Source organism: Cryptosporidium muris, genomic scaffold (genome assembly GCF_000006515.1).
Source record: "Cryptosporidium muris RN66 scf_1106632373461 genomic scaffold, whole genome shotgun sequence".
NCBI classification, from domain to species: domain Eukaryota; phylum Apicomplexa; class Conoidasida; order Eucoccidiorida; family Cryptosporidiidae; genus Cryptosporidium; species Cryptosporidium muris.
In genome coordinates this window covers 474,100-493,904 of record NW_002196576.1, presented here as the reverse complement: position 1 = coordinate 493,904, position 19,805 = coordinate 474,100, and the positions used below count along the sequence as shown (strand labels likewise).

The following is a 19,805-nucleotide window of genomic DNA, read 5'->3' as shown; positions in this document are numbered from 1 at the left end:
ATATAATATATTAGCCAAAAAAAAAGAAAAGTACAAAAAAATATTTAATCTGTAGTTAATACTGAAAATATTTAATAAACCATATAAGGCGGGCAACTCTAGCCAAACTATTTTAGGGGTAACCTTTTTCCAAATATTCCTAAAATAATAAAAAGTTATTTTTTTATTTTATTTCAAATTTTTATATTCTATATATTATTAGAAATATAATTAATTAAATCTATCTACTTACCTTTAATTTCTCTAAACATTTAAATCTTTGAGAAATAGAATTCTTTAATTTAGGTTCCATTTCACTATATGTTCTAATAATAATAAATAAAATTTAATAAGGTATAAAAAAAAAATTCAATATATTTTCATTATTACTATTATTACTAAATTATGTTTATTTCCATTATTTATTTTCAAAACTTACAAATTATATCCTGTTGGTTGAAATATACAATCCCATCCAAAAGTAGTATTACCCCTTGGAGTAACTATTTCACCTTCTACAATTCCTTCAAATAAAATTGGCTCATCCATATTATTACCATCAAAATAAGCAATCTGAGTAACTGCATATGCACTCTTATCATTATAAGGTTTCAACATATTAACTAAACCTATATTACCAATAGCTTTTAAAAACCATTTGCTAATAATAATTAATATTAGAAAAAGGAAAATAAAAAATTTTATTGAAATAGAAAATATAATAATTAACATACATGTATGGACCAGGTAAACCATTATATGCATTAAAACATAAAGAAGTATCCTCAACTATAATAGGACATTTTAATTTATTATATGCATCTTTACATTTATTTAATGTAATAAAGTGTCGTTCTCCCTGATACTCAGGTACTAAATAATAAAGAATATTTTTCAATTATTATATTTAATAATATAAAAAAATAAGTATGTGATAAAACTTACAATCTATATCAATAATTTTAATAGTGTAGTAATTCCCAATAATATCAATTAATTCCTTAACTTTATTTTTATTTCCTAAAAGTGGGAATTTATCCATTGTCCATTTTATAAAATATTATATATGTATTGGAATATAAATTTACAATTAAAAATATATAGACATACCAGATACAAAATATAGCTACATTAGATATATAAAGAATAAGATTCATATTTTATTTTATTATTTAGTTAATAAAAAGATTTAATAATGTTACAAATACTAACCATATTATTATTAATCATTTTCTTTTTATTATTTATACATAATATATATGTAATAAATATTATAAAAATGTATTAGTATAAAAAATTTCACACCTTTAAATGGGCGGCAAAATTTGCATGTTTTTTTTTTCTTTTCTTAAATAATCGTAATACTTATTCCTTAATATTATTTTATAAAATTATTATAGTATGTATCATTATTATTTAAGATATATTAGTATTAATAGATAGTTTTAAAAATGTAGATAATAAATATCTTATTATATAAAGTTCTTATTTCATGATATCAATAAATAATAAAAATTAAATTTTTATTCTAGTGATCTAAAATATCATATATTATAATTACGACAATATATTCATTAAAATTTTTAAAATCTAGTTAATTATAAGTGTATCCACAAAATATCCTAATATATTTATTAAAAATCCTAAGATTACTATATTATTTATTATTAGATATATAATAATATAAACAATAGAATATATAAAATAAATATTTATTTATTGAAGGAAGAAAGATAATAGTAACATAAAATATTATTGTAAATAAATAAATAGATAAATAAGAAAATTAAAAATTTACATTATTTAGGTTTAATATTAAATATTAGGAGGGATCTTGAGAAGAAAAAAGGAAAGAAAAAAAAGTGGGGGTGGTAATAATATAATTTGCCCGCTTATTAGGGTCTCTGGACATTCTTTAAAAATTACCGTTTAGAGGAATTTGACAAGAAATTTTTCAAAATAGTATTAAATCCTCTTTATCTATAAGAATAATTAATATAATTCTTATTTAAACTTTTTATATTTGGGAAAGATTTAATTACAAGGTACTAGTAAATGAATCGAAGATTTACAAATAGAAAGTTTTATAATACAAATATCTCTTATTTTTTATTATTATTCCTATTTATTACATTATTATCCATTGGTTTAAGTGAAATAATAGAAGATAATTTAAATAATAGTTCTATATTAAGTAAAGAGCTAGGATCAAATAATACTAATATAATTAAAGATAATGGTAGATTAACTACAAATAAAGAAATAGAATCTAAAAAAGATTGGAATTTAGAAGATAAGAAATATTTAAATAAAAGTTTAAATAATAAAGATATTAGAGATATAGAAATAAATGATGGAGATAATATATCATTCATATTAGAAGATAATAATACTATAAAAGATTCATATCTTATTAATAATTCAAATATATCGAAAGAAATAGAAAATGAGAAAATAAATTTATTTTCTAATATAAAAAAAAATAATACGAATTCTTCAAATATAAATGTAAATATATTAAGATCAAATGACTCAATATTAAGTAATATAACATATAATGAATTTCAATCTAATAATGTAATAAATATTCTTTATAATTTATTAGAACCTGGAAGTAACAAAATAATAGATTTTTTAGAAATTCATAATGATTTGGTAAATGTAATTTCTAGATCAAATAATAAATCAAATATATCAGATGCTTATGGAATGTTAACATTTTTATGGTTTTATGGAATTCCGAATAATAAAGGAAAAAATGAATTTCCTTATGGTTGGCCTAGAAATATGGATATAGCTATACGTTATGCTATTAAAGGGACAACAAAATATCGTTGTGGGTTTTGTTATACATTAATAGGTCTTTTATCTGCTTGGGGATATCCTCCAATAGTAAGTCAAGTACATGGATGGCTTGGATCTATTAATGATAATAATATATTTAGAAGATTGAATAAGGATAAGGATAGGGAGATTAATATAAAAGAGACTGATAAGATATATCAAAATATATATTTGATGCTTCAAAATCCATATAAATATAGTACACTTTTTTTGGATAAATCTGAATTTAGATTTCCAATTGAAAGGGGTGGTTATGATATGGTATATATAAATTATGCTTTAGCTTCAAAGAATAATGATATTATAGGACAGATTGCATCTTCTTATTATTTAAGATATGATTTAACAGGGATTTCATATAATTATGATAAGATACCTTTATCATCAGGTTTTAGTTTACATAGAAGTCCAAAAAATATAACATCTAATGTTGGTAATTCTGATTCTTCAACACGTTGTTTATTATCTTTAGAACCTTTATTACAAGTAGCAAGTCAAACTTTAGGAGATTTAGCTGGGACATTTTTAGATAATATGGGATATTTAGTACGTCCTAGTAAAATTCCAGAACATGATACACGTCATTATGCACAATTTGTAAGAAGTCTTGCAGCTGAAAGAGATCCTGAAGGTTTAACTTCTTTAGGTGAATTATATTATTATGGTCATACTGCAGGTGGAATAGCTAGAGATATAAATCGTGCAGCAGAATTATGGGATGAAGCAGCAAGACGAGGTGATCCACAGGGAGCTTTAGCTAGAGCATTTCTTCATCTTGATGGAACATTAGGAAGAGAAGAAGATGCAGGACCTTATTTAAGACAAGTTGCAAGATATGGTGAAATGCCAGCTTCAGCATTAGCAAATTATTATATATATAAACTTGGTATAAATAATAATAAGAATATGACTGTTGCCGGTGAATATTTAAAAACTGCAGCTGATAATGGGGATGGTAATGCTCAATTAATTTTAGCACATGCTTATGCTGGTGGTAAAATGGATGTAATTCCACCTGGTGGTATTAATGAAACAATGGCTTTAAAATATTATAAGATGTCTGCAAAAAATGGAAGAACTGTTGCTTTGTTTAATTCTGCTATATTAACTTTAAAAGGTTCTGATAAGTCTTTAAAAACTGAAGAAAGTAGATGTATTGTAGCAACAGAATTTTTATTTCAAGTAGTAAGAAGAAATCCTATTGTTAAATTATTACATGCATTAAGTAAGAAATCATATAATTCTGGTGATATTGTGGGATCATTATTACGTGAAATGACATTAAGTGAAATGGGAATTTTAGAAGGTCATGTTAATTCACATGATTTATGGAAAATCTTAGCATATAAGAAGATAAATAATAAATTAAGAAATAATAAGATAATGAAATATATTAAAACAAATAAAGTTACCGTTTTTGAAAATATTAGTTTATATTATATTATATCAGAATACTTTAAAAAATATTGTAAAATTATTAATACAAATTTGGAAAATATATTAGATAACCAAATAAATATAAAATTTAATAATATATCAAGAAATTTATTAAGAGATAATTTAAATAAAATTAATATAATTTCAACAAGTTCTCATTGTTTAAATTATCCAAATTTATTATGGAGAAAATTAATAGGATATTTGGATCAATGTATTATAGATTTATCTTTAATGACATTAGAATTCCAATCAAAATCTCTTGAATATAATTATCCAATAATAGAATCTAAATATTATCTATTTTTTGATCCTCTTGATCAATTATCTATTGATCAAAGAGCTAAATTGGATATAATTTATACATATAAAAAAGATCATTTAAATCAATCTATATCAGCAGATTTTTTAAATTGTTGGACTCGTCCAGAATCTTATTATTCATCATATTATAATAATTTTACATTAAATAATCAAATATTTACAAGTTATATTCAAGATCATATAAAAGATAACTATAAATATGAATTACAAACAAAATTCTCTACTCCTAAAAGGATTAATTATGGAAATTTGTATAATATTTGGTTAGGTCCATATAATGGTAGTGAAGATCTTTCTCCTAGAAATTTTTGGTTATTATGCTTAAAAATAGGTCAATATATTATTAAATTATTATTGAAATTTCCATTATTATCTAAATTACCAAATTTTATATTTAAATATTTTAATATTTATAATTATTCTAATTCTAATGAAGATATAAAAAAACAATATAATATATGTTTATGGTGTGGTTATTATTATGCAGTACGAGCATCTATTCAAGGTGATATTACTTCAACTTATGATATTGTTAGATATCATTTAGAAGGTTCACTTGGTGCAAGTAATAATGAAACAAAAGCTTTAGAGTATTTAATTATAGGAGTAAATAATCGAGATCCTAAATCATTACTTCAATATATATTATTTATGCATAAGGGTATTGGAATGAAATCTAATAAAGGAAAAGCATATAGAATGTTAAGATATCTCTTATTTAAAGGATCTAAAAATATGAATGAAGTTTTACCTCCAATCCCTTCAAATCCAAAATATATACCTACATTATTAGATACAATAAGAGATGTATTTGCTCCATTTATTCAAAATAATTCAATAAATGATGATCATATAAAAAATAGTTTTATATCTTCTATTAATGAAGATATTTTTAATTCTACAAAAAATAATCAAGAAAAAGAAGACATACATTCTGAAGAAGATGAAAAAGAACAAAAATTAACTAATTATAAAAACAAAAAGTTGAGTGATGAATATATTTCAAATATTCAATCACAACAAGAAGTTACTAGTCGTATTATTGCAGCTATTGTTCTTGTTAATTTTACTTTAGATTGGTTATATAGAAGATATATATATAATATATTTAATTTAATAGATTATAGAAATAAATCTCAAAGTATCAGATTATATCAAGAAAATATAATTAATAATTATCATGAAATTCAATATCAAAATTATCAACAAATTTCTAATAATAATCTAACTAAAGTATTTCTTTCAAATCACTACAATTATACTACTATATATTCAAGTCAATTATCTAATAAAAAACAAAATCAAAATGAAGGCATTTTAAATAATTTATTTAATATATATTTAATATGGGATTTTATTAAATATATTCAAGGAATTTCTCCAATGAAAATTATTTATAATATTATTAAATATCTTAATATACAAAATAATGTAAACAAAAGATTTAATGATAAAGATCATGAATTTAGAGAAGATTATCAATTATTTATATTATTTAATGAGTATAATGAAGATCCATTTCCACTTTCACCAAGATTTGGTTTTGCATCTGATGAACAATATAATCAAATTTCTAATATGTGGCTTTCATCATTTTCAATGAAATTATATAAATTTATTCTGAAGATTACTATAATTATATGTATAATATCTTTAATATTACCTATAAATATTGCAATATCTAATCTTATTCAAAGTTCTAATATTAATACATTTAGAGTCTAATAAATATATAACATATATATTTAGCGCTCTTACATGCAAAATTTTGCATGCAAAAAAAATTTTTTTTTTTCTTTTTATTATTATTTTTATTACCTATAAAAAAGGAATAACAAGAGAAGTAATGGAATTTAAGTTAAGAAATAAGTATTTTCTGGTTAATGATATTATATTTACAATAAATAAAATCGTTGTAATATTCCAATATTTATATGCTTATAGTATTTAGGTCACTAAATATATACATATCAATGAAACTTTACTTTTTTTTAGAAGTTATTACAATATATTAATATTAGTTCTACATATCAGATAAAATCATATAAATTTAATTTATATAGAAAAAAATAATTATATCTATATAATAGTCAAATATTACATCTTAATGAATAATATAAATATTATAATAAGAGAAATAAAAATAAATATAAAAATAAAAAAAGTTAATTACTTTAATTTTATATCATATTATAATGAATATCTTATAATATAGTTTAGTTTATTCTAATTTCTATAAATTATATTAGATATATGTAAAAATATTATATAGTATCACTTTATTATTATATTACAGCAATTTTATTGGTTATTATTAATTATATATGATGTAAAATAAATTATAAAATATTAAAATTTAGTTATATTTTAAAAATATATAATCAAGCTTATTTCTTATATATATAATATTAGAAACAATGATCATATATTAAGAAAAAAAAAAAAAATAATGATAATAATAATAAAATCACTTAAATTAGTAAAACTAAACTAAAATTAAGATGCCTTTTTTTGTTAGTTATCTTTAGAAATATCCCATATAGTATCATGTACAGCTACTACACCAGGATATGGCATTTCATAAGCTTTAGGTATATGTTTAGTTTGTTTAAGTGAATTACTCTCCTTATATATCTTATTAGATGAAGTATTTGTTTTATTAAATTGAAAAGTTTTTGCACCACAATTTCTTAAGTGTACTTGACAAAATATAGCAATATCTTCAAAATTAGATAAATGAGGAAAATCTCCCCCATATTTTAATTGAGCAACTCTGGATATACTTTTTAAATAATTTATAGTTTCCATATATATATTTTCATCTAATGATGAATCAGAAGTTGTTATAATTGTTATATATGTATTACTATCATTTAAAGAATTAGAACATTTATATTTATCAAAAAATAATCGTGAAAAATTAGATAATGGTGTATTGGATAATAGTAAGCTCAATCTACCTGCTAAATCAACTTGTGAAACATTTGTAATTTGATCCATAACAAAATTATATGATTCAATTAAATATCCAATATATTTATAATCAATATAATTATTATAATCATGAAAACTTGGATTATTAAATATATCAGATATAAGTTTTACTAGTATAAAATGTGGACATAAATGTAAAAATGTAGATGCAATAGTTGACAATGGAACATTCATTGTAGATATAAATGTATTACAAAGTATTAATGATTTAACTCTTTGAGGATATTCATTTTTAAAATGTAAAGATAAATAACCACCTAGATCATTACCATAAAGATGTATTGAATTTAATTGTAATATATCCAAAAAACAATCAAAACCCCTACACCATTCATCTATTGAATCATATATAGGATATTGTACAGATAGTACTCTATATCCTTTTGATAATAATATTTTCATAACACCAAAAAATTCACCAGCTGTTCCAGCTATACCATGTAAGAATACTATAGAATCCCCAACTATTACTGAATCTTGGGATAAATTCAAGTTATTTAATAGACAATCAATATTATCTGGTTTTTTATTATTATTACATTTAGAGATAGTTTTTGAAGTATGTTGTATATTTTCCTGTGTATTAATATTGATATTAATTTTTGGATAACAATCAATATATGTCCAAATTTCATTATTACCTAGAAGAGTAGTCCTTTTTAATGGATTATCATGTATAAAATCACTGTATAATTTGTGAAGTTTCAAATGATCCATTTTTTATATTATATAAGCATAAACATTTGTTAAATAGACATTTTAATAATTTATTTATTTATTTAAAAAAAAAATAGTAAAATTATATGTTAGCGCCATATTTTTAGGCGCTAAAAAAAACAATAAAAATATTTTCAAGAATAGAATATTAAATAATATAATAAAAATAATTATAGTTATAGTTATAAGTTTTTTTTTGAGTTTATTAACTAATAATACTTCCATTTTAATGTATCATCTTAAAAAATGTACTTTATATTGCTAAATCAAGTTCAAAGGTATATATATATATAAACCTTAATATATAAATTTTTTTTAATTTAGGTGATTTATTTATAATATTTTAGTATATTAATTATAATTTTAAAATTTAATCTTAATATTTTAATATTAAGAGATATATTGATTCTTTCTTTTCGAGTAAAGATAATTTTATATTATATATTTAAGATATAAATGAAATTATAATTAAAGAAAAAAATGAAATATATTGGTTAATAAAATGACAGTATATTAATAATAATATGTGACAATAATAGTAATTAAAGTATACTATTATATAAATTTTAAGAAATATCCATAAATTTTAAAATATGAACATTTTACTTTTTACTTTATTCTTATATATATAGAAATATACTATTAAGGAAAAAAGTGATAAAGGCTATACATTGATTAGAATAAAAGGAAATATAATCTGTATAGAATTCTATTAGATTAATAAAGTATTATAATATATTAAGTATTAAGTATTTAAAAATATAATAATGTAAATTTTGATTAACCTTTAATATTAATAGTAATCCCTATTAAGATAATATTTCTTATTTATAAAATATTTAGTATATATAAAGGACTTAATATCTAGGAAATAATGGATATTTGAAAAGTCGTTTATTATTAGGAGTAATATTATTAAAATGAGTATAACCCTCTCTATTAATATTATAATTATTTATTTGGGGAAAATTCTGTGTTTGTTGCATCATTCTATAATTTGAAATATTGTTGTTATTGTAATATGTACTTGAATCTATAGATATACCAGAATTTAAGTTTTGAAGGTCAAATGTTGATTTTCTTTCACCTACAGGAAAAGAATAAGAATCATGTTTATATTTTATATAAGAACTATCAATATGATGATTTTGTAAATAATTATAAGAATTAACGGAATTTTGATAGATATCTTTGAATCTAATCCCCATATTATATTCATTTAAAAATTCTCCACTTGGTATAGTAACATATCTTGTCTGATTTTTAGGTATACCAAGATCAGATTTAGGGAAAATATTATTTGTTTTGGGATATAATGGTCGAGTAGGAATACGGATATTATTCATAATATGATTATTATTAATATTTATAGGTTGTTGTATATTTTCAAATGGTGCAAAATTCGGATTATAATTATAAGCTATTTTATTAGTTGGAGTTGTATATGTAGATTTCTTAAAATAATCTGAATTATCATGAACATTTTGAAGAATGACTTGTGTATTTGGTGTATGTAATACTGAATTATAAAATATCTTATTTTGTATATTTGATGGATAAGATGATTGTGTACTAAATAGATTATGAATTGGAATTGTTGGAGGAGGTAAAATAACAGAACTTGGTGGTAATGGAATTTGTTGGGGTAGCGCTTTATTTGAATTAAAAGAACTTGGAGGATTAGAATATATGCGATTAGTTTCAAATAACTTATTTGAAGGTATATTTCTATCTTCACAATTTACACTTGTAATTCCTCTAGAAGTAACCAAATGATTATTTTCATCTATATTATTTTGTTTATTTATTGGTAATATATCATTATTTTCAGCATTATTAAGATAATTTTGATATAATTTTTTATGTTTATCAATAGGATTTGTTAAATTATCAATAGGATTTGTTAAATTATCAATAGGATTTGTTAAATTATCAATAGGATTTGTTAAATTATCATTTATATGTAATCCTGGTCTAATAATAGATGAATTTTGATTATTATCTTGTATATTTCTATTATTTATAACATCATTATGATGATGATGGTCATTATTATTAATTAATTTCTCAGTTGAAAAATTGAATTCATCAAATTTTATTGAATTCATCATTTGTTGATAAGCTTCCTGAGGTGTTAAAAAATCTTGTAATAAGATTTCTCTAAAATGAAATCTTAAGTCTGATTGTTTTACATTATTATTATTATTATTATTATTATTATTATTATCATTATATATATAATATTCATTTTCTATATTATAATCAGAAATATTATTTAAATTTAATTTTCCACCATAGGGAGAACAAAAAAATTCAGATATACCTCCAGCTCCACCAGAATGTACAGTTAATTCAGGTTGTTGATCTAAATATGGTAATATTGATGATTTTAAACATTCTATGTATTCCTTTACACGTGCTATAGTTGTTTTAAATGTTATCTCATTTGAATATCGTCCCTGCTTTAATATACCAGTTGTAATATCACTAATAGCTTTACATAATGACCATGTAAATACACCATGAATTATATTATAAGAACCACCTTTAGATATTGGATTTTCTACGACTGTTAATTTAGATATTGAATTTTTTTTTGTAACAGATAATAAAGGTAATGATGCTTCAGCAGCTATTTGACTCCATGGAGCTGCAGAAAAACAATAACCTTTACAACATAAAGCAATATATTGAGTTGATTGTAAACTTGGATCTCTCAATCTATAAGTACTACCAACTTGAATACATGGTACATATCTAGGGCGAACTAATCTATGAATCATTTGTGGATTTTTGAATACTGAACTTTTATATTGAGCACGTTTAACTTTATTTGTTGCTGATAAAAAAGGCCAAATACCTTTAGTTACAACACCTTTTATATACCACAAACCATCTATATTTCCTGCAGGATCTAATATAGTTTGTCCACCATTACAATCTAAAATAATGTTTACTTGAGTTTCAGCTGGTACACATAATAATAATTCTTTCAATTCACTACAAAATAGAACATTGTATTCATCAACATCTGACCCACTTTCAGCTAAATATAATGTTGAATCTGCAGGAAGTAAAGCTTCATCATATCCATCCCCCTCATAAGATGTTAATACGTCTACCTGAACCCCATGACCTGCAAAATAGAATAATAATACATCACCAGCTTGTGCATCTCTTGTTAACCAATTAATTGCAGTTAATATATTCCTTCTACTTGGATATATTCGATGATCATGGTGTAATTCTGGAGGTATTTCATCCCTGGGCCAATCTTCATGCAAATTTATATCTTGATAATTTTCATCCAAACAAATATTGTAACCAGAATCTGGTTCAGAATCAGTTAAAAATAAAATATTCCTTGGAGAAAAATCAAAATGTGCCATTAATGTCAAAGCCATTAACTTAGCATCATTTGCACATCCTCTAAGTCCTATCCCATCAATCCCTATATAGTTAATCCCAACTATTACTGCCTTCTTCTTAGGCTTATAATGACCATTTAATTCCATATTCCCACAAAATGTGAGCCAAGAATTTTTTTTTTTTTTTTTTTTCTCCTTATTACAAGTTAATTACTCTAAATTTGGGAAATATAGTAAATTTTATATCCCCCAATTTATTAAATATATTTAAATTATAAAACTGCACATTAGGCGGGACTCATTTTTTGTGTGGACTACACTCAGTTAAGGCGCCATTACAAATAGTTCAATAAAGTACAAAATTCCTTAGAATATAAAACAATAGATCTAAAATTCCATTTTTTCTTCCTTCTCCTTTGTATATCTATTAGAAAGTGTCATCATATTTCTATAAGAATATTAGTGTACTAATATAAACATGTGTCCTTTCCACTCTATAAGAAAAAAGGAACTATTATGTATATTACCAAGCTATGAAGCAAAAGGTAATTATATAATATTTTAGAAAGTCTCTTTTGTAATATATCTAATTCTAAAAAAATTCTAAATTTCTTAGTGAAATGGGATCTTAAACCTGAAAAAAAAAGGTCACCTTTTATTTAACTAAACAAGATGAAATATATCTCTAATTACGATGTTCCATACAACTTCTATTACAATTTCTGCACATATTAAATATATAACTATCCATTCCAGCTTATATCCATGTTGCAGTGATAATTCATTGTTTAGCATATCATACAAATCTTTTATAATATCAAGTCTTTGGTTTAAAATTTCAACTCTTTTTGGAATTTCAAGATAATTCCTACAACATAAGTAGTAAGTTTCATATTCTTGTAAATCCCAAAATATATCAGGTGTATCAAGTATGTCAGTTTGTAAATTAATATAGAAACGATTTATAAATAATTCACCAATTCTCTTGCTTATATCTTCACGGTTATGTTTAATCGTTCCACTTTTCGCAAGACTTTCTGGTAAAGAACGTGTACTTTCAATTGTTCCATCAACAACATTTTCAAACACAGAAAGTTTAACACTTTGACTCATAGCATAGCTATATGCCAATCTCTCTAATATATTATCAGAAACCAAATGAATATTATCGTGTCTAATAATTCGTGAATCCGCCCATACATATGTCATATCGTCATCTTGGTATTCTTCTGATTGGGTAGGTAATGGTTGTTTAATGAATGATTTCAAAATATTGATTATGGCTACTCTCTCAGCTCTTGTAAGATCCCAACCAACAACACATCCAAAACGAAAGATATAGCAAATACGAAGGGATTGTAACCACTTTAAACATATAACTTCACTAAAAGTTGTTTCAATCCTAATTTGTAAATTAGATAGATTTCCTTGCTTCCATGCCTGTAATATGGATGAAAAGTCTATCTCATTAGCAAAACAACAAGCCCAAACTGTACCAGCTGGTTTGCATGGGTCTTCTGCTAACTCACGCATAGATGTTTGTATATCTGCTCTTTTTTTAACTGATCTAATAGAGGCTTTGAAAGGCCTACTACTAAAACCTCCATCGGAATGATATTCAAGATCATTCATTCTTACATATATTAATAAACTTCCTTATTTATTGAAGTTATTTATTTTTTTATAATTTGGAGATATTCTCCTAAATGGAAGATTTCTTACTAGTAATTTCGATACCTAAAAGACATTTATGGCGGTTTGTTTTTTTTTTTAGAGGAAAGGCGCCCTTATGGTTTTGGATATTAACTTTTCTTTCTTTTTTATTATTAACATTTTTATCTTATATAGCTCCTATAAGAAGATGGCAATTAATGGAGAACAAATTGAGGTATGTTTTTATCTTTTTTAAATATACTATAGAGATATATGATATTAATAGCTTGGTCTATTAAGCTAATAACACATAAAAGAATACTTTAAGATCAAACCTTAGATCTCCTATAATACTATAAGTAATGATAGTAACAAAATACTAATTAATATTATATATAGATATTATAGAACCGTGTTATATATATATGTATATATTTTTGCAGATACAAAATTGTTTTGATGCTGGCTATTATAGCAAAGTTTTGGATTTAGTTCAAATTTTGGAATCAAATAACAAAACTGATTTAGATTTTATTGAAATATTAGAGATGATGAAATTTATGAGTAAAATTGAGTTAAATGAAGATTATACAATGGAAAATATTAAATCACTATATGAGGATGTTATAAACCAGGATAAAGTTGGTATTGCTGCTACTTGCCTGTATTTTATATATTGCTCACCTGAAGTATCAAAAGATGAGAAATATGAAGTATTAACAAAAATGAAACAACTATATTTAAAGAGATTTGGTAAATCTCCAATCATTGATACTTATCTGATATACATGTACTTAATAGATGGTGACTTTCAATCTGCATTATCACTTACAAATGAATCTCTTCCAGAAACGAAAATACTTAGGGTTTTTATATATTGCCTTATGAATCGTTATGATTTAGCTCATGATATATTTAATCAAATTCTAGAAACATATAATGATAATGTAAGTGATACAACACAACAAATTCTATCAATGTCAGATTTTAAGGAATCAGTAGTTGTAAGGATAGCAGAAGCATGGATACAATGTATAAAAGGTGATTATAACAGTGCATTTGTAACATTAGCAAATATACAGACAGATTTTGGTGGAAATTCTACATTACTAACTAAAAATAAGTCAGATTCAACGAATTATGTAAATTATACAGATAAGGATTACCAATCTTGTATTATCTTAAATAGTACAGCTGTAATACATATGCAACGACAACATTGGTCAGAAGCTTTGGAGTTGTTAAAAATTGCTTATAAGCTAAACCCGAAATCGGTAGATACACTGAGCAATCTTATATCATGTTGTTATTTTCTTAATAAACCGGGGGAAGCAGAACATTACTTTAGTGAAATGCAAATTCTAAACAATAATCATGAAAAGGTTTTGAAAATAAATTTGCTTGATAGGGCTTTTCAAATATGAAAATTTTCGAGTTATTTATCATTTTAGTATAAGTTTAATGCATAATTTTAAGTATTAATATATATTTCCTTTAAGATATTCTAAATTGTAATGAGAGTACATAGAGTTTTTAATCTAATTTTATATCCTGTTATTAATATTTGTTTGATCCTCATAATTTATTATTAAGATAAGACTTGTATTTATTTATTTAGTTACCTCTATATTTAGAGGATTTTTATTCACACGGTTTATTGTTACAATATATCTTAGACCGCGCATATTTACCGTCTATTTCTGGAGTATATGGCGCCTTTCAAAAGAAATCACCCGCCTAAACCAAACCATGCACTTAAGGACAATCTAAAAAATTTATAAAAAAATTAGTAAAACTAAATAAGAATTTGTGCAATAAATATTAAAAGTAAAATTTATATTATTAATAAAAAAAAAATCTTAATTATTATTTTATATTTTATTTTTGGTGAACCATTATCTACTGTAAATTGAGGAATTTGAATACTTTGGCTTATAGTTTGTGGAGGAAAAACTAAAGATATTTTTTAAATAAATAATAAAGTGGAAGACTTTAGAAAATACTTTGTATAATTTGAGATTATAAAAAATTAGACGGAAATTTTCCTTCTAAAATACTTAATAGAGATGGTCTTTGGTAAAGTTTGCTATTAAAAATAGATATAAATTTGTAGGTAGTGAATTGCTTATACAATACTTTAAAAAAAAAAATTGAAGTGTATAATAATAATAATAAACATAGATTTAGCACGTAACCCTACATAAAGATCGAGCTTTATTAGATTATGATTGCGGCATTGGATCATGATGATAAAATTGAGTGTGACAAAGGAGTAAAAAACAATTTTGTAAATAATAATCATACTAAAGAAATATATATATCAACATCGAATAAGGAAGATACCAATAATGTAGATCAACAAAGAACTGATAAGCTCCCATCTAACAATAATAAAGAGATAGATCTTTTAGGCAGCGGAGATCAGATAAATTTCAGTAAAAATACATCATTTAAACCTAAACTTGGGGATAATAATAAACAAAATAAGAGGATTGAAACGATTATTACTGGTTCAGCTACATTAGACACTATAAATAGTTTCGAATCTGGTATTTCAGAATCACTTTTATATCAATATAGTACCTTGGAAAATAGTAATAACCATATGTATAGTAATAATTCTATGAATAGCCTACCGAAGATATTAACTCAGTTATCAGACATTTCATCAGATCTAAATATAGATTTATATAAGAAATTTCATAGTATATGCAAACATGAAATAGAATCTATATATAATTATCAAAATGACTCAAATATATCTAGAGAAACAATAAGAAATTGTTGTGAAGCCTTATTAAGTCCATTAAGATTATACCGTTTTTTACTTGGATATGGCTTTAAAATTGATTATGCTACAGATGCATTTTCTAAACATATTAATTGGAGGAAAGAGTATAATCTTGATTCGGTAGTAAGACCTTATGTGATAACTAATATGGTACCTAATAATAATATTGAAATGGCTCCATTACATAATATTATAGTAAAATATTATCCATGTAATTTGTTATTAAGAGAAAATGATTCAAAAAAAACTCCATTATTTGATTTATTTGGAAATATAATTTGTATTGAGAGATTTGGTCTATTAGATGAAACAAGATTATTAGGTGCTGTAAAAGTAGAAGAACTATTATTATGGTATGCTTATCATATGGAATACCGATGTATATTGTTAGATAAACTTTCATATGAGAATAAAAATCTTGTCAAAGCTACTTGCATAGTGGATTTATATGGATTAAGTATATCTCAAGTCCATTCATCTCATATGATTAGTATTTTAAGACGAATGATTCAGTTAACATCTGATAATTATCCAGAAGGAATGTCATATGTTATATTTGTTAATGCCCCCAGATTTTTTTCAGTAGTATGGAACTCATTCAAAGTACTACTAGCAGCTAGGACAGTTGAGAAAATTATTGTTTTGGATGATGATTATAAAGATAAATTATTTAGTATAATTAAACCTGATAATGTTCCAATATTTTTAGGAGGTCTTAGCACTGATGAATATGCGAGTGTTCCAAATAGTGGTACTTTATTATTAGATAGCTTTGGTCTGGGAGATGATAGACAAACTTTATATATAAAGAGGATGAAAAAAGAGAAAATGGTAATCCCAGTAAAAAAGCCATTTACATTAGTTTGTTGGACTTGGGGTGTATTAGATGGTGATATAGGTTTTTCTGTTAAATTTTATACAATAGAACAAACTAATAAAAGTAAATCATCATCATCTCAAAGGAAAAAAAAAGAAAAGGATGATCATAATATAGATAATTATATAAATAATCATGTAAAAGCTGATCATGATTCTAATAATAAGAAAAGTATAGATAATTTAAAGAGACATCATATAATAAATAATTCAGATTTAATGACATCTTCAAGTTTAGATAAAAAAGAAGAAACTTTAAAAGATTCATCTCAACCCCACACTTCATTATATCCAATAAATGATTCTACAGTTGATTATCAAAATAAGTTAAATAGTAACTTAGATACAATTACTATGGATCCTGAGGATGGAAATATAGATAAAATTAGTGCTAAAGAAGATATTTCTTCAATAGGAATACATATTTTTCCATCAAATGGAATTAATAAAAAGTCACCTAGAAGCAATCATAAGAAATCTAATGCTAGCAATTTAACAAGTGATATAAATAAATTATCTTTACCTTTATTCAATATAGGTGGATTACAGACATCTGGTTCAATGTCTGCTTTTCATGAAATAACAATAGTACCATTTGGACGCTATGATTCATCAAAAGCACAAAGTGGCTCTTATTTAGTTGATATACCTGGATATCTAATATTACAATGGGATAATTCATGGAGTATATTTTCTGGAAAAACTGTACACTTTGTAGTGAAAACTAATCAATCTTTTAATGATGAATGTGATGCTATAGAGAAACTAGATAAATTAGATTCAGAAGTATGTTCACCCAATACAAAAGATGACATTTTATATAATCCGATTATTACACTTCAAAGTAATATATCAGGAATATCAGAACAAAATTCTAAAAATAAATTTACTGAAACTCCTTTAATATATCCATCAACAAATTCTATTAAGAAATTACCATCTAATATAAAATCGCCTAGTGCAACTTTAAAAGATATAAATGATATTGAAGTAAGTAAAAGAATAGATTCTCCAATTATTTCAGAGAATACTTGCAAAATTGTTGACCACACTTATACAAATTCTTCTAAATCTTGCAGGATAACTCACTTTCAATCTCATGAACTACTTTTTCCTACAGAAAATTTTAGAATAAATATAAAGAATAATAGATCAAAATCTTTAGATGCAAATATTTGTGAAGTACATTCAAACCTAGATTTAAATGAAATATCACTAGATGAGTATAAAGATATTGAATATTTTACACGAGGACATAATTTTACTGATAAATTTCAAAGAAGGACTCAATCTGTGGAATCTGAATGTAAAACTATATCTTCATTTGCTACTGCAATTTCAGTACTGGATGATTTACCTATTGATAATATTGAAACATCAATACCAAATAAATCGGTATATGATCCAGTAATTAAAAATGAAGATACTACTTTAAAGTTAAATAACTGTACAAATAAGATAAGTGATAATTTTCATAGTGAATATTTTGAGGATATTCAGGAAAATGAAATCAATAAAAAAAAGAAGTCTCATTATATATATCCAGATTCTTGCAATATATCTGTTGAAACATGTCTTTATATTTGTGACCCTACTTTTGAAAATAAAGAATTTCCATTTGAAGTACACTTTTCTAAAGCAGGTAACTATGACCTTGAAAAAATATCACATGATTCATTACTTAAGAATTTATCATCTATTGGTTTCACAACATCATCATCTTCATCTTCTGCTATGTCATCTCCTATTAATGGATGGGGTAATTCTGGAATATTGTGCAATATGTTACATGGAAGAATTAATATGCTAAAATCAACATGCTCTGAATTGATTAACTCTAATACAGTTCTACCTTTAAAACTAAACTCAAAATCCCAAACAATTTCTAGATTTCCCCTTTCATTCTCTAATACAGCTAAAAATTTTAAAAGTATTGCTCATAAAATTAAGAGAAAATTAAGGAAATACAAGGCAAAAGAAAGTAAAACATAATCTTAAACAATTTGTTAATATTACTTATGCAAAAGAAATTATTCCAATTTGATTTTTTCCTGGGTTAGAATCATCATATTAATATATATTACTTTCTTATCATTCTAAATCAAAATCTAATAATACTTAAATTAGTAAATATCTACAATAAATAAGTCAATTAATAATAAATAATGTTTATATATAGAAATATTACTATAATAGTACATTTACTTTGTAATTTTGAATATTATTTATATTAATGGAAAACCTAGTTAATAAAATAATGTAGGGTCTAGTTATTTGGGAAAGAAGTATTATCTAAAATAAGTGATAATAAATTATTCTAAATATCATGCAGTACTTATATTTTATTAATAATTATTAAAGATATATACTAATTAATACTAATTTAGTTTCAATGGAATATTAAAATTCTATAGTGAAATAATTTTTAGTTTATATATACTATCACTTTGTAATATAAAAATTTGAAGTTTTTATTTCAGGTTATATAAAATATCTCAATATTACTAAAATGAATTTTTGGATTACTACTCAGAAAAATTGAATTTATTAATAACATCCATTTATGATGTATATCGACTTAAAATGATAAAATACTATTTAAATAGAAATACTAAATTATTTTTTAAAATATTATTTTTTCAACTATTTGTTGAAAAATATAATATTGTTTACAAAGTATATAGTATATTTATTATATTAGATAAATTCTGATTATAAAGTTGAAAATTCTAATATATCTTAAGAAATCTAGCTTATAAAGTCACTGTAATAAATACTATTAATCCAAGAATCTTGTCTTGAAATTTAATATGTTATTTTAA

At 23.4% G+C, this 19,805-nt stretch overlaps 7 protein-coding genes across 7 annotated transcripts, besides 42 other annotated features; 3 read left to right on the top strand and 4 right to left on the bottom strand.

The window, feature by feature from the left end:
* Positions 1-112: 112 nt before the first annotated feature.
* Positions 113-1,021, bottom strand: CMU_001950 (inoine triphosphate pyrophosphatase, putative; the record flags this gene model as incomplete). The annotated part of the gene is made up of 5 exons (XM_002141637.1): positions 113-139; positions 233-305; positions 419-640; positions 714-852; positions 925-1,021. 5 exons carry the CDS (start codon positions 1,019-1,021, stop codon positions 113-115), a joined length of 558 nt encoding a protein of 185 aa, XP_002141673.1.
* Positions 141-220: a sequence feature (AT_rich).
* Positions 307-394: a sequence feature (AT_rich).
* Positions 642-708: a sequence feature (AT_rich).
* Positions 854-906: a sequence feature (AT_rich).
* A 5-nt stretch (positions 1,022-1,026) lies between the features above and the next one.
* Positions 1,027-1,082: a sequence feature (AT_rich).
* A 52-nt stretch (positions 1,083-1,134) lies between these two features.
* Positions 1,135-1,279: a sequence feature (AT_rich).
* A 72-nt stretch (positions 1,280-1,351) lies between these two features.
* Positions 1,352-1,507: a sequence feature (AT_rich).
* Positions 1,508-1,602: 95 nt separating this feature from the next.
* Positions 1,603-1,700: a sequence feature (AT_rich).
* Positions 1,701-1,737: 37 nt separating this feature from the next.
* Positions 1,738-1,760: a microsatellite.
* A 1-nt stretch (position 1,761) lies between these two features.
* Positions 1,762-1,804: a sequence feature (AT_rich).
* Positions 1,805-1,966: 162 nt separating this feature from the next.
* Positions 1,967-2,004: a sequence feature (AT_rich).
* A 30-nt stretch (positions 2,005-2,034) lies between these two features.
* On the top strand, positions 2,035-6,309 carry CMU_001940 (uncharacterized protein; the record flags this gene model as incomplete). The annotated part of the gene is made up of 1 exon (XM_002141636.1): positions 2,035-6,309. One exon carries the CDS (start codon positions 2,035-2,037, stop codon positions 6,307-6,309), a length of 4,275 nt encoding a protein of 1,424 aa, XP_002141672.1.
* Positions 2,278-2,307: a sequence feature (AT_rich).
* Positions 2,431-2,467: a sequence feature (AT_rich).
* Positions 2,514-2,583: a sequence feature (AT_rich).
* Positions 4,177-4,405: a sequence feature (AT_rich).
* Positions 4,707-4,744: a sequence feature (AT_rich).
* Positions 4,919-5,044: a sequence feature (AT_rich).
* Positions 5,676-5,719: a sequence feature (AT_rich).
* Positions 5,899-5,952: a sequence feature (AT_rich).
* Positions 5,971-6,015: a sequence feature (AT_rich).
* Positions 6,310-6,367: 58 nt separating the features above from the next.
* Positions 6,368-6,400: a microsatellite.
* Positions 6,401-6,618: 218 nt separating this feature from the next.
* Positions 6,619-6,709: a sequence feature (AT_rich).
* Positions 6,710-6,746: a microsatellite.
* Positions 6,747-6,764: 18 nt separating this feature from the next.
* Positions 6,765-6,954: a microsatellite.
* A 32-nt stretch (positions 6,955-6,986) lies between these two features.
* Positions 6,987-7,049: a microsatellite.
* A 49-nt stretch (positions 7,050-7,098) lies between these two features.
* CMU_001930 (uncharacterized protein) lies at positions 7,099-8,295 on the bottom strand (the record flags this gene model as incomplete). Its single annotated transcript, XM_002141635.1, has 1 exon — positions 7,099-8,295. The coding sequence occupies one exon, from the start codon at positions 8,293-8,295 to the stop codon at positions 7,099-7,101; it is 1,197 nt and encodes a 398-aa protein (XP_002141671.1).
* Positions 7,615-7,646: a sequence feature (AT_rich).
* A 39-nt stretch (positions 8,296-8,334) lies between the features above and the next one.
* Positions 8,335-8,383: a sequence feature (AT_rich).
* A 23-nt stretch (positions 8,384-8,406) lies between these two features.
* Positions 8,407-8,493: a sequence feature (AT_rich).
* Positions 8,494-8,574: 81 nt separating this feature from the next.
* Positions 8,575-8,890: a sequence feature (AT_rich).
* A 121-nt stretch (positions 8,891-9,011) lies between these two features.
* Positions 9,012-9,148: a sequence feature (AT_rich).
* Positions 9,149-9,152: 4 nt separating this feature from the next.
* CMU_001920 (ICE-like protease p20 domain-containing protein) lies at positions 9,153-11,810 on the bottom strand (the record flags this gene model as incomplete). The annotated part of the gene is made up of 1 exon (XM_002141634.1): positions 9,153-11,810. One exon carries the CDS (start codon positions 11,808-11,810, stop codon positions 9,153-9,155), a length of 2,658 nt encoding a protein of 885 aa, XP_002141670.1.
* Positions 9,233-9,256: a sequence feature (AT_rich).
* Positions 9,631-9,666: a sequence feature (AT_rich).
* Positions 10,488-10,528: a microsatellite.
* Positions 10,529-10,584: a sequence feature (AT_rich).
* A 25-nt stretch (positions 11,811-11,835) lies between the features above and the next one.
* Positions 11,836-11,855: a microsatellite.
* A 59-nt stretch (positions 11,856-11,914) lies between these two features.
* Positions 11,915-11,943: a sequence feature (AT_rich).
* A 383-nt stretch (positions 11,944-12,326) lies between these two features.
* Positions 12,327-13,295, bottom strand: CMU_001910 (uncharacterized protein; the record flags this gene model as incomplete). The annotated part of the gene is made up of 1 exon (XM_002141633.1): positions 12,327-13,295. The coding sequence occupies one exon, from the start codon at positions 13,293-13,295 to the stop codon at positions 12,327-12,329; it is 969 nt and encodes a 322-aa protein (XP_002141669.1).
* Positions 13,296-13,332: 37 nt separating this feature from the next.
* Positions 13,333-13,353: a sequence feature (AT_rich).
* Positions 13,354-13,741: 388 nt separating this feature from the next.
* On the top strand, positions 13,742-14,740 carry CMU_001900 (coatomer epsilon subunit family protein; the record flags this gene model as incomplete). Its single annotated transcript, XM_002141632.1, has 1 exon — positions 13,742-14,740. The coding sequence occupies one exon, from the start codon at positions 13,742-13,744 to the stop codon at positions 14,738-14,740; it is 999 nt and encodes a 332-aa protein (XP_002141668.1).
* Positions 14,741-15,083: 343 nt separating this feature from the next.
* Positions 15,084-15,202: a sequence feature (AT_rich).
* Positions 15,203-15,275: 73 nt separating this feature from the next.
* Positions 15,276-15,298: a sequence feature (AT_rich).
* Positions 15,299-15,540: 242 nt separating this feature from the next.
* Positions 15,541-18,975, top strand: CMU_001890 (CRAL/TRIO domain-containing protein; the record flags this gene model as incomplete). Its single annotated transcript, XM_002141631.1, has 1 exon — positions 15,541-18,975. One exon carries the CDS (start codon positions 15,541-15,543, stop codon positions 18,973-18,975), a length of 3,435 nt encoding a protein of 1,144 aa, XP_002141667.1.
* A 158-nt stretch (positions 18,976-19,133) lies between these two features.
* Positions 19,134-19,218: a sequence feature (AT_rich).
* A 100-nt stretch (positions 19,219-19,318) lies between these two features.
* Positions 19,319-19,369: a sequence feature (AT_rich).
* A 192-nt stretch (positions 19,370-19,561) lies between these two features.
* Positions 19,562-19,691: a sequence feature (AT_rich).
* Positions 19,692-19,805: the final 114 nt, after the last annotated feature.